Source organism: Bidens hawaiensis, unplaced genomic scaffold (assembly GCF_021521415.1).
Source record: "Bidens hawaiensis isolate Kalapana, Puna unplaced genomic scaffold, B.hawaiensis_p1.1 tig00013186_1, whole genome shotgun sequence".
NCBI classification, from domain to species: domain Eukaryota; kingdom Viridiplantae; phylum Streptophyta; class Magnoliopsida; order Asterales; family Asteraceae; genus Bidens; species Bidens hawaiensis.
In genome coordinates this window covers 166,451-180,367 of record NW_027492112.1, presented here as the reverse complement: position 1 = coordinate 180,367, position 13,917 = coordinate 166,451, and the positions used below count along the sequence as shown (strand labels likewise).

General features: G+C 39.3%; 1 protein-coding gene across 1 annotated transcript; it reads left to right on the top strand.

Moving 5' to 3' along the window:
* Positions 1-11,352: 11,352 nt before the first annotated feature.
* On the top strand, positions 11,353-13,680 carry LOC143543551 (pumilio homolog 12-like). Its single transcript, XM_077035849.1, has 5 exons — positions 11,353-12,456; positions 12,549-12,711; positions 12,833-12,996; positions 13,070-13,328; positions 13,531-13,680. Exons 1-5 carry the CDS (start codon positions 11,450-11,452, stop codon positions 13,636-13,638), a joined length of 1,701 nt encoding a protein of 566 aa, XP_076891964.1. The 5' UTR covers positions 11,353-11,449; the 3' UTR covers positions 13,639-13,680.
* Positions 13,681-13,917: the final 237 nt, after the last annotated feature.

Genomic DNA, 13,917 nt, shown 5'->3' with positions numbered 1-13,917 from the left:
GCTATCCTTAAAGCTTTCCTTGAACCGTCACGTTCTACCGATGGTGCGGGTCCAAGTGGAAGTGGCCCTGAAGCTTGATCCTGAAGATCCCTTCCCACTGCTAGGATAGATTTAGCTTGTATAGATTTATATTCTTGTAGGCGGGTAGTTACCCGGCCATTCTTGTAACGAATATTATGAAATATAAATCTTTGTGCGGGTAAGACCGCTACTTTCACTGGATTCCTTGCTTTATAAACGTTATATGACTTGCATACTTTAGTTTAAATTAGCAATTTTCCAAGTGTTTAGAATAAGTTAACCTTTGAACGTGGTAGATAATAGGTTGAAGTTTTGCTTCCTCTTTCGTGATTGTGCGGGTAGGACCGTCACTTGCACTTAGTAGGACGGCTAAACTTTACCTACATCTGACCTGCGTGGAGGTTTTCCTCATCTTTTTTGAAATTTCTAAGTGTTTAGGATAAGTTAACCTTTGAACGTGGTATATAATAGGTTGAAGTTTTGCTTCCTCTTTCGTGATTGTGCGGGTAGGACCGTCACTTGCACTTAGTAGGATGGCTAAACTTTACCTATATCTGACCTGCGTGTAGGTTTTCCTCATCCTTTTGTTAGAAATTCTCTGTTTTGAATAAGTTAACCGTTCGACGCGCGGTTGTTAATAGGTTAGTGTTCAGTTTCCTCTCATGATTCATGCGGATAGACTGGCACTTTCATTTAGTGGGATGACTGAACTTTTCCCCTTCAACTGACCTGCGTGAAGGTTTGCCGTTTTTTGGGTTTATGCTGGTTTTGCCGCCTTCCCCACGCAACGACTTTCCACGTAATTATGCGGTGAAAACCGGCATATCCGTGTTGAATAAATTAACCGTTCGACGCGCGGTTGTTAATAGGTTAGTGTTCAGTTTCCTCTATCATGATTCATGCGGATAGACCGGCACTTTCATTTAGTGGGATGACTGAACTTTTCCCCTTCAACTGACCTGTGTGAAGGTTTGCCGTTTTTTGGGTTTATGCGGGTTTTGCCGCCTTCCCCATGCAACGACTTTCACACTTATGTATGCGGTGAAAACCGGCATCAGTGTTGATAGTTCATAAAGTATAAATGCAAAATCATCAGCGTCGATGTTCTAAGGAGAATCATTTCCATTAGAAGTGGCTCTGGGCCTTTTCTTTACAAATTTGGAATTGATCTACATGCAAACTGTGTAATTGAGCTCCCTTCCATGTTGTTGGGATGGGAGTGCCATCGAGCCGATATGCACCTGGTTCGGGACCTCGTTCTTTACGCAGCATGTAGTCTCCACATTGAAGCTGGAAATTTTATTCGTGTTTTCCCCAGCTGGGGTTCTACACGGATCAGCCTGCTCAGCGTTCATTGCGCCACGAGGTGCGCGAGCGTCCCATCTCTGACAAATGCTTCGACCATGTCTTTTACGTCTGTGCATTCTTCAGTGTTGTGGCCTTTTGTCCTGTGAAAGTCACAGTATTTGCTCCGATCAGCATTGGGACGATGTCGGATTATTGGAGCCTTTGGCCATGGGAGCTCCTCAGTGGCGAATATCTCGGTGACGCTTTTGGTGAGTGGCGTCCATCTGGAGTTCTGGTTAGACCGTACGTTATCCCTTCCGCCTAACCGATGTTGCAAGCCGGATGAGGTGTCAAAGTTTACCCTTGACTGCCAAATGCCTAGCTTCCGCTTTTTGTTTAATCGGGCGGTAAGGACGTTGTCTTCTCTTGTTTTCTGGGTGTAGAGGTTTGTGCTCTGTGGGAGATCTCTACCCAATTGCTTCTCCGTTTCCGCAAAGCGTTTTGCTGCTGTCATGATGGCATCCCATGTGGATGGCATGCCATCTTTAACCGTTAAGGTGCGGATGAGCTCTGGGTCGTTCGCGCCCTGAATAAAAGCAGTGCGAACAAGATCTTCGCTAATGTTACCCAGACTTAGCTTCTTTGAGTTGAAGCGAGTGATGAAGTCTGGCAAAGATTCATCTTCCTCTCGAATGCATTTGAGGATTGTCCATTGCTCCTCGGTATACTTTCGTTGTTGGCTTAAGTGTTGGCTAAACTTCTGTTGGAAGTCTGCCCAGTCGTAGATGTGGTTGACCGGTAGACGATCGAACCACGCTCTAGCTGGCCCAACAAGCGTCATTTGGAACATGTAACACCACGTAGGTTCCGTCCAATTGCTGACGGTTGCCCCCGCTATGAATCTGTTCAAATGATCGTCTGGGTCAGATATACCATCATAAGTGCCGATGTTGGACATATGTTTGGCACTTTTTGGGGCGATTGCTTCTGCAATGTCCCTTGCAAATTTGGACGTTCCCGCGTTTGCCACAGTTGGTCTGAATGTTTTGGAGAAGTCACGTGGACTTCCACCTGTGTTTTTTGGTTTGAAGGCTTCTCCAAAACACCTTCTCGGTTGGTAGTCCGTTTCCTTACGCTTCCCTTTTGCCCTATGGCGAGGGTTCGCGTCGGTGTCGGATTCCTCCGAGTCATCGTCCAAGTATTCTTCGAATTCGTCAGCCTGTTGGACGGAACGCAAGCGTTCGTCCAACTCAGCTTGGAATTCCTTCTGACGTGCCTCCGCCCATGCCTTAACTTCATCGAGTGTTTGGCGGGGGAGTCTTGTTCGTTTCTCTAACTGGGTATCGGTGAATCCCAGTGAGCGATTATTTACTGCACTTGCCCCAGCTTGGGTAACTGGGGTAGTGTTCGTAAAATTTGCTTCACTTGCCCCGGCTTGGGTAACCGGGGTAGTGTTTGTAAAAACTGTGTAGCCGGTATTCCCCCCAGTAACTGGGGTTGTGGTTACCGGAATTTCTTTAACCATCTTTCCAGAAGTTTGAAAAAACTGAAAAGAAATGTTCTAGCTTTTATGCACGGATGGCGCCAATGAAGAAACACTGATCGGACCCCGGGCAGATTACGGGTAACCTGGGGGTTAGATAGATGTTTCCCACGAGGGGTTAGACCCGGCAAAGATGGTTCTTCTGATAACCTGCAAAACAGACACCGTGAGCTTGTCACTGAGAAGGGGGGGGGGGGGTTCCTCCTTGTGACCACCCTCCGGCGTGAGAATCAGACTAGATTGCTCTTTAAATATAAATGTATATTAAGAGATTGCTAGAGCAGATATCAGGTATAATGTGATGATAATATGATAAGATAAGATGATTATACCATTTGGGGTATTTATAGCCGAAGGTAGGTTTCCAAGGAGGTGTGGCCGGCTGAATAGTGTTCCTGTTCCACCAACTATGGCCTACGCACGTGCCCTGCTGGTAGTTGGTGGGTAGGCAGCGGCTGGCAGTGACCAGGCCTGCTGTGTACTATTCCTTTTCCACCAACTGCCGGCTATGCACGTGGTATGATAGGAGTTGGTGAGTAGGCAGCGGCTAATAGTGACATACAGTACAAGAGCATGCTGCTCGCCATACTGTTGTCAATAAGCTGTCGTATCTTTAGTCAGATCTTTTGCCCATACCTCGTCAGGTACAGTACAGAAGATCTTCCCGTATCGTACGGACTGGCTTAGTTGGGCGGGAGTATTCCCCCTCCCGCCATTGTGCGGGATTGTTCCCGGCTTTGCTCATTCCTTCAGGTGACACTGTGATTGAGAGCTAAGTGCCTTGTGCGTGTAGCCTTGCTGCGCGGGTGGCCTTCCCTGATGGCTTGTATCCGCAGCTGCGGGAACAGGCAGAGTCCTTCACCATTGGGAGGCATTTCCTGCTGGAACAGCTTGCGTACTGCGCGTAAGGACGTCACGTCTCTGAGCATGGTGGGTCCTGCGGATCCAGTTGGTTTCTGCGCAGACGTCTCTCTTCAAGGTGAGTCTTGCGGGTCCAACTGGGCTCTGCTGGGACCTACCTCTTCACTATTGTAAAATGATTAACGAGTCATATTGACTTAGCTAGTTGTAAACAAGTTGTAAATACACTTTCTAGGACTATTATAATGTTAAAAGCGTTGACGTACAACATTTTAATTTTAATACAAGTCGACTCTTTATTAAACAGGGGGCACTCATTAACTCAACATTTCCAAACTCAAAGATAACTTATGGTTTATAACTTCCCATATTTGTAACTTATAAGGAGCCAACTTCGATTTTTTAACACATAATAAACATTATATTTTATCTCTAACTCTGATAATTATCTTCTAACAATAAATTAATCATTTAATTTATTCTCTAATATTTATTCGATTCATTTCTTGTACTTCTTGGTTATTCATATTAACACTTGTTTATATGTGAAATCTATAATCCTTCAAACTTTACATGAACCAACATCATTCTCGTGTGGTGTTTATGAAACCGTCAGTAAATCAAACCAATAACTCCTTTTGTAATATATAGTATTCGAAGTACAAGGGTGACGGACCTAAATGGTACATACAAAGTTCCATAGTATTCGTTACTCAAATCTTTTATATGTATTCGACCTTTAAGTAACACCAGATTGTCAAAAGTTTTCAAAGGGTGACACTAATAAAAAATTATCATGATTCACTGTCATTTTATTTCCACTTAACAAAAAGATTTTAACCAACCGCCATCTAACAAATGCAACATCTACAAATTTTCTAATTAATCTTTTATACTCCGACTTAGACTTAATTTGTAGAGACCAGGATTGTTAGCGCGTCGAATGCGAGCTCAATTAAGCTGTTGTAGTGGAGCTCGACACATTAACTTATTGACAGGCCCTGGTTTATTTCAAACTTCATGTATAAGCTCTAGCTTAACTCATTAGCTAGTAATTTTTAAAATTCAAGCTCAAACTTTTTGGTTTGTCTTTATTAGAGCTTTAGAGAATTCGTTTCGAACACCTAATGAAAGGATTGTTTATACCTTTAACAGGGCCGGCTACGAAAAGCCGAAAATTTTTTTGGGCCAAAGGCGACCTTTTTTTTGGCCTTAAGTAAAAGAAACACTTTGTTGGGTTTAAACAATTTAAATATAAATGGGCTTATTTGATTATGATTTAAGTTGTGTAAAAAAACTTTTGTATAAAAATATGTTTAAAATTGTCTCAAATAAGACTAGAACACACAACCTTTTGTTTAGATGTCATACCCTTTACCATTAGACCAAGGTAGTGATTATGTAATTGTGTTGAAACATTGATTATACACATGTTTTTGATAAAAATACATATAGTTTTTTTTTTGAAAAAAAAAATTTCGGGCCTAGCGGGATGTCGGGCCTGTGGCCGTCGACTACCCTGCCATGCCTCAAAGACGGCCCTGACCTTTAATTAAGGATCCCTCACCCGTGGCTAGAACCTATTACATACATCAAAGAAATATATAAAAACCGTATAAATGAAGCTAAATTTGTATTTAAAGAGTTATTAAATAACATTTAAATTAAAAGTCAATAACCATTAAATAGAATATGATTATATCGAAATGAGCAAGAGTTCACCTTTAAAGACTTTAATGAAGATTTTTTTGTTAAAATCGATCTATAGTCGTGTATTTAAAATACCTATTTATTTGTATGTAAAGTCTAACTCCCACATTAATAAAAGAAATAAAAAAACTAAAATAAACCCGGAATTTCACTCATTTTGATTACTTTCGAAATTAGAATGTTTGTTGCCTTTTTTTTGTTAATCTTTAATGAAGTTTTCTAGCTACATCAAAAACTCCCTATGCGTCCGTATAAGGCTATACCGGGGGGGGGCGTACATGGAATGTTTGAGGTGTCCCTAGTAGAACCATTTTTAATACACATATACTTTATATAAAATTGTTTATTTTAAAGTTTGTAATTGTATACTTTCACTTTGAGAAAGATAAAATAAAATAACATAACCAAGTACTTAAAATCCCACGACGAGAGTTGAAGTAAGGTGAGAGAAACATAATAATTGAATTATAAGGGACTTAACTAAAAGATAGTTATGAATTAGTTGAACAAATTGAAAACCAACTGTTCACTTTTGATTTTTTACTTTTGTTTATAGATTGGATTGATTTCAGTTATATATAATACATATAAAATTATGTAGTGTTTAATATGCATGAATAAGATATAGAATGAAATGGACCTCCCCAAATAAATGAAAAAAGAAATATTTGGTTGGCTAATGAAATGAGATGTTTAATGAAATGGACCATAATTATTAACCGAGCAAATAACCGGACCATCCTTTGGAAACCAATAACGAACCCCGATAACTTTTATTTTTCTAACAGCCACAAAGCCCGATTCTGGCTCGATTTAAGGCAATACTGAACCGAACCAAATCATGCTCACTACTAGTTAAAGCAAAAAAGTTGTTACAAAAATCTTGAGATTATGTATCTAAAGTTGATTGTATTAGATTAGTAATACAAGTTCCACATATTGTTCACTTTTTATTCAAAATAATAAACGTCTATAAGAACACATGAAACTGCATACTTGAAACGGATGTGGAGGGTGGTGTAACATCCCGCCTCTCGTATCATCAATATTGTCTGATTTGACCATGATCGATGGCCCATCCAAGAACTCACGACTTTGTAATTGGTTGCCCCGGTAGAAACTTTCTAGGAAGTCATCCATCCAATACTACTTCTACCTAAACACGCTTAGCTATGGAGTTTTCATGCGTTCCACAACCAACTAAGCCCAAAGCGTGTTGATAATTTAAGAGGTGATGTCATTATTTATAAGGATCTCTCTTATCCACAACTGATATGAGATTTACCTAGAGTATACAATTGGTTCATGTTAATCTTCTCTGTAGAATCTGTATCATTACAGGTAGAGGTGCACAAACCGGTTTTTTTAAAAAAACCGGTTCGGTTATTAACCGGACCGGTTTTTTTAAAAAAACCGGTTCGGTTAATAACCGGACCGGTTAATAACCGGTTTTTTTCTGTCAAAACCCTAACCGGTCTAACCGGTTAGGACCGGTTTAGAAACCGGTTAGAACCGGTTAATAAACCGGTTTTTTTATTAACCGGTTTTTTTTTTTTTTTTTTTTTTAAATTTCGCGGTTTCAAATACGAATATTTGTTTTTTATATTTTGTACTTAATGAAGACCATTATTTTTTCACAGTATAAACAAACCGGTAACTACAAGGCAAACCGGTAACTACAAGGCAAAACGGACTGACCGAAGCCATTCTTTGCTTTCGTTGTTAGGGTTCTTTGCTTGGAAGATGAGTATGAGTGTGTGTTGGTGAATGTGTTTTCAACAAACCAAAGATTAAAAACACATAACTTTCATTTATAGTTTTTACATTAAAAATACAAACATTAAATCGTTATCGCATATTCGTAACTCAAAAATACAAACATTAAATCATTAACACTGAAGAAATCTCTGCCAAGAACTGTTGTTCATGATTTAACTCAAAAATACAAACATTAAATCGTGAACTAGCAGATGCTCCTGTTGTTCCCAATCGCAGTTTGTTCATGATTTGCCTCCATGTTTGCTGTTTCTTTAACTAAATTAGAAAAATCCAAATCAACAAGTAAATAAGAGCACATATTAGGAAAAAGAATGCTTAGACACGATTACATGAACAACTTGCTGTTTCTTACTCATGATTTGCCTCCATGTTTGCTGTTTCTTTAACTAATTTTCTTCGCTACCCGATCCCGAGCTATTTCTTAGGTAATCGTCGTACGCGGCTTCTTCATCGGTCATTGGTTGAGTGTGTCCTTCATTGACCTCGTCTTCATACAAGCCCGCTTCATACTCCATTTCCCCTTCGAGTGAGCGTTGATGTTGTGCCCTATCTAAAGAGTCCAAGTAATCCTTGTAGCAAATCGACATCTCTATAGCTGGTGCAGTGAGTCGAGTCCTCCTAATCGATATAACCCTGCCAGAAACAGAAAAAGCAGACTCCGAAGCTACCGTGGAAGCTTGGACCGTTAGTAAATCTTTGGCCATGGCGGCGAGGATCGGAAACTCATCCTCCTTACCTCTCCACCAAGCCAGCAAATCAAGACTTCTAAATTCATCCGGAGTCATGTGTTTCACAAAGTTGGTACCACCATACCTTCCAAGTTCACTGCTTGGGGTGTTTACCCTTTGACGTTTACCGGCGTCTTCCCAAATCATGTAGTACATCCCCATTTCAAGGTCGGTTTGGGATTGGGATTGGGCAACAGCTCTTAACGAGTCATGAATTTGGGAAGACGACCCGTATTTTGTAAGGTAGACATCATACATGTTTGACAAGGTGGTGTTGAAAGCATTCTTTAAAGTTTGGCTATAATAGGGGTTTTGATCGTCGTTTAACCCAAGCTCATCACAAATTTTTTCTATTAAAGCTTCAACACCACCAACATTGATGCAAGGGTTTAACGCAGCAGCACATGTCAAAACAGCGGGTAGTTGTTGAAAATATTTTCTAAATTTTTCTTTCATTTTTACACCCATATCAAAATAAGGTGCACCCCTACAATCAAGTTCACTCAACTTTGTGCACATGACAGCAATTTTTGGTAAAGCAATGGGGCTTGTTGGATAGTAAACCCCGGATAAACTAGTTGTGCAAGATTTAAAAATTTGAAGGACCTCCGTAACGATCTCAATCAATAACCAGTTTCTAGGATCATATGGTGCACATTTACCCCTACTTGACAAAATTTGATGAAACGCAATTAATGATTCTTTTTGTTGGATGGCTTTCTCAAACATATTACAAGTCGAGTTCCATCTTGTTGGACAATCCCAATTTGGCCCCAACCATTAACAATTAGCTTCTACACAAAATTTTTTGTATCTTGAAAATGTTTTATTGTTGCTAAAAACATCTCGTAACATTCTTTTAAAACTGTTTCTTTGCGTTTCGATCACGTTTAACCCATCTTGCACGGCCAAGTTGATAATATGTGCAATGCATCGGCTATGAAAAAACGCTCCATCACAAATAGGTTTATACTTTAATTTTAAATGGCCAACCGCGGCCGTATTGTTGGACGCGTTATCAAACGAAATTGAAAAGATTTTATCTTCAATTTTGTATTGTCGAATGACTTTATCCAAGATTTGAAAAATATTTCTACCCGTGTGCGGGTAATCAAACAATTGAAACGCAACGGTTCGTTTCATCATTTGCCACGACTCGGGGTCAACCCAATGAGCCGTCACACAAATGTATGAGTCGGGCGAACCATGAGGTACCGACCAAACATCCGTTGTTAAGTTTACACCAGTTTGTAAGTTTGAAAAGTATGAAATTAGTTCGGATTTAGCGTTTTTCCATGCTTTAAGACAATCTCTTCTAAGGGTCGAACGACTTACGTGTTGGTAGCGTGGTTGAACATAGTTTTGCATCATCTCCGTGAATTGAGGGTTGTCGAAGTGGTTGAAAGGAAGTGTTTGTTGAATCACAAAGTTTGAAAACTGTTGACGTACCGCTTCAACGTCGTACGTAAACACCCCTCCTTGATTCGTTATCTCCGGCTGCGAACTACTTCCCGCTTCGTCCTTCAAGGCCTTGCAAAAGCGCTGTTGTATATGCGCTTTTAAAGTGGAGTTTGCATCTTTGGCATAGAACTTCAAACAGTGCTTGCATCGAGCTTTTTGGCGACCGTTAGACAGTTCGCATAGGTCGAAATGTTGCCACACATCTTGGTTTCGTTTCGTGGGGATGATCCGAACAATCGTTATGTCTGTGTTCGAGGCACCCATGTTGACGGATGAAGCAGCACTTTGGGAGGCCATGATAATAAGAGCGTATAATCGAGTATGAAATAAACGAGTACGAGTATGAAATAAACGACTACGAAATAAGAGCGTATGGAGTGGTAATGTGGTATAATTGAGTGTGAGATAACAAAATAATCGCGTATGAAATAAACGTTTAGAGCTAGTAGAGTTGTATAATCGAGTGTGAGCTAACCTACCCAACCTAAACTATATATAGTTGTTTGTGGGGGTAAAATGTTAAAAAAAACGGCTAGAAATCAAGAAAAAACGGGCAAAAAAGGACCCAAACGGTCATATGGCCGTTTTATAACGGTCAAAAACCGGTTAACCTAGGTTAACCGGTTTTTGACCGTTAACCGGTTAACCGGTTTTTAGGTTAACCGGTTTTTTAATAACCGGTTTTTAAATTTAACCGGTTTTTTTACTAACCGGTTCAATAACCGGTTTTTGTCCACGAATGAGTAACCGAAGTACTAACCGGCGGTTCAATAACCGGTCTAACCGGTTTTTCTATTAACCGGTTTTCAGTTAAACCGACCAAACCGGTTCTATAACCGGTTTTTTTGAACACCTCTAATTACAGGTGGCATTATCTTTCACACATACTAAAATATTAATAGTTTTTTAATACTCTTTTAATGAGGTTTGAAATAATATAGTGGAAGAAATAAGTGTAATTTAGAAAGTTTAGAATATGACGTGACGTTTTATTGATGTTTTGCGTTGCGGGGGCTTAAAAAAAAGTTAAAAAATAAATAACTATGAAGAAGTAATAAATTATTTTATTATAATATAATGCAAATTAAAAAAAAGTGAAAAGTGGGAGAGATGCATGGGATGGGTAGACATGTACAATAGCATTTGCTCTGTTTTAGTGAATTATTATTATGTACCACCCCATCATATCATATGCATTGCTTATTTTTCATGGCCCCCATTGCTCTTCACTCCTACCACCTATGAACAATATTATTACTCCATCATAACAACGCCGCCTCAGCACAGCTCTTGATCTAGCCCATCACACTCCCACCACCATTCTCACTCTCAACATTATTATTATTATTAACAGATCATCACTGGTACGTCACGTCTCCTTTTTATTATTATTATTAGATCAAATCTTATATTTATTTATTAAACATTGATCTTTTGTTTTTTGGTATTAATAATGTTTTATGATTATGGTTTCTTGGGTTGTTATATATTTGTTTGATGTACGATGAAATGATCCATCTTGGATGTTGTACGTGTTATATAGAATCTGATTTGGTGTATCTATTGTTTGTTTCTTGATTCAATCATTCTCTTTTTTTGGAATTTTCTTTTGTATTATTGTTAGATTGTCATTTTTTTTAATGTAAAAGTGGGATCTTTTTTTAAAAAGGTTGTTGATATTGAGTGCTTTTTTAGCTTTGTTTCTAGATGATTCATTATCAGCGATAACGAATTCTCTCGGTTGATGATCGTTAGGAGTTTTGTCTTGTAGCGACACACTGCAAGACAAAACTTAAAAGAGAGAATTCGTTAGCTGGTAACGAAGATCATGTAACGAATTTGAGAAAAACAACTGATTAATTCTTGTAAATAGTGACTTATGCTTGGTATTTTCATTTTGAATGACACGTTTAGTTGTAGATGTATCATCTTATTTAGTGTCCTAAGTCCGGGACGCTACATATTTTCTTGTAAAAATATAAAATTTGTCTAGAATGAGTGATACTAATCGTTTTTATTCTCAAGCAGAGGTGGAAGAAGTACTTACGCATCGTGTAAAATGCCTGAGCGAGTTCACGAACTGGAATATGACGAGTTTGATAAGCTTCTCGGTGAGATACCACGAGCTACCGTGACTGCAAACACTGAAGAATTCGGAGTCTTTAACTCTTCAAAGAACCCGAAAAACCTCTACACACCTCCTGAAAATGGTACATTTCTTGACACATTAAGTGATGAAAAGTTATCCATGAAAAGGGTTCAATTCATTGAAGGAAATCTTCTGAATGACCGATCATTCGAGTCGGTTTTCCAAGATTTAAGCATCAAAGACGGGCCGATCATGCTCTCTCCAACCGCGCCTTTGGTCAATCCTCCAACACCTTTTAACGGGGTTGACTTTAACGGTCAACAACTCGTGGCGATCCCTATGATCTCAAATCTGAATATGAATATGAATCAACAACAGTTGTTTTATCATCCTAATTCGCAACAGAAGCCCGAGCCTCATGTGACTTGGAGGAATCTTGAAAATGAGCATGATTATCATCATCAGCTTCATATGCACCAGTTTTGTAAGAATCTGCATATGGAAAGTCAACAAACTGCACCACCTTCGCTAACTCGGTTCATGAACCATGCTAATGGAATGCACGGTTCGAACCAAAAGGTTCCTGAACGGATACTCACAAGGTCGCGTGCAGGGCTGGCCCGTGACCCTCTCGGGTCTCTAAAATTTGGTAGCTTTGAACGAAAAGACCCTGTTTCGAGTGTCGTTAAGCAGACACAAAAATCTGATGATCTTGGAGAGAGGATATACTGCATGGCTAAAGATCAACAAGGATGTCGTTCGTTGCAGAAGAAGTTTTTTGAAGGGACTCGCGAAGATTTGGAGAACATTTTTCGGGAGGTTATTGTTCATATTATTGAACTAATGACAGACCCTTTTGGAAACTATCTTGTTCAGAAGCTTCTAGACGTGTGCGATAAGCATCAACATATGCAGATTCTTCGTGTGATAACTCGAAAGCCTGGAGATCTTGTTAGGATCTCGTGTGATATGCACGGGTTTGCTTTCCTTTGTCTCTTTTTTATTACCATTTTTTGATAACTGTATTGAAATATTATTGTTATTATTATTGTTTGTTATTTATTTGCAGCACTCGCTCTGTCCAAAAGGTTGTTGAAACTCTCAAAACACGTGAACAATGTTCTATGGTTGTTTCTGCTCTGAAGCCCGGCATCATTGGCTTGATGAAGAACATGAATGGCAATCATGTGGCGCAGCGGTTCTTGCAGTACCTAAAACCCGAATTCAATGAGGTATAGAACAAACATGCATATTGTTGTCTAAGATAGTGACTTTTGTCATAAGCCTTCTAAAAATACAAGTTTATATTATTTGGTTCGAATCTATAGTGTATTCGTGTATATGGCCTTTCAGTTTCTTTTTGAAGCTGCAACTATGAAATGCATGGAACTGGCAACAGACCGGCACGGATGCTGTGTGCTACAGAAATGTTTGAGCCATTCTGATGGTGAACCACGAAGGCGTCTGGTTCGTGAGATCACTTCAAATGCTCTAATTCTTTCACAAGATCCATACGGGTACACCCTAAGCTGACCATATTAGTTATGTTGCTAGCAATATGCCATGACTAACTAAATTATGCATTTGCAGAAACTATGTTGTACAATATGTGTTTGAGCTTCAAGTTCCATGGGCAACATCAGCCATTCTTGATCAGCTGGAGGGTAACTATGGTGACCTCGCGATGCAGAAATACAGTAGTAACGTTGTTGAAAAGTGCCTTAAATATGCGCGAGAAGAGTGTCGTGTTTGTATTGTTAACGAGCTGATGAATAATCCTCGTTTAGATCAAATCATGCAGGATCCATATGGAAACTATGTTATCCAGGCAGCGCTACGTTCTTCAAAGGTTGGTATATTTTTCAAGTGATTTGGATTCAGTAACGGTCGGCTTGATCAAACTGTGTTCAGGTCATAATCGATCGTTTAAAAAAAAAGTTAAAATATCAAAATGGGCTCGAGTTTAAAAAAACCAAGCAATTGTTTAAACAGTTAGTCATTTTGTTTTTCAACTGTATGCATACATGTTTATATATACTTGTCTCATTCAGGGAGCTCTGCGCGAGGCGTTAGTCGAGGCAATAAAGCCGCATGTCCCCACGCTACGCACAAGCCCGTATGGCAAAAAGGTTTTGTCAAGTAACGGCCTCAAAAAATAAGCTAATTTTCGGTAAGATGCTCATACACTTATTTTTTATCATAAATTTTTATCGTGTGTGGCTCGTTATAACTGGAATATGTAACTTTATAATATTAAATAAATGGACAAAATTTAAATCTCGTCTAGTTTTCTTTGCAGGTTCAAGATTCGGTTTCTAGTTAAGGCTGTCATTTGTTTTTAGAAATAAAGATTTTAAAAAGCTTCTATTAGCCGTTAGCGGCTATATGTGTTTGTGCAAGAGACTAGGTCAGAAGTACAGTACTCCTCGTGCCAAATT

What these genes read in the sequence shown, in the direction of transcription:
- LOC143543551 (XM_077035849.1), top strand. Translation starts at nt 11,450, where the DNA reads ATGCCTGAGCGAGTTCACGAACTGGAATATGACGAGTTTGATAAGCTT. An exon ending in ATCTCGTGTGATATGCACGG is followed by an intron (nt 12,457 to 12,548) that starts GTTTGCTTTCCT and finishes ATTTATTTGCAG; the next exon opens with CACTCGCTCTGTCCAAAAGG. An exon ending in TAAAACCCGAATTCAATGAG is followed by an intron (nt 12,712 to 12,832) that starts GTATAGAACAAA and finishes ATGGCCTTTCAG; the next exon opens with TTTCTTTTTGAAGCTGCAAC.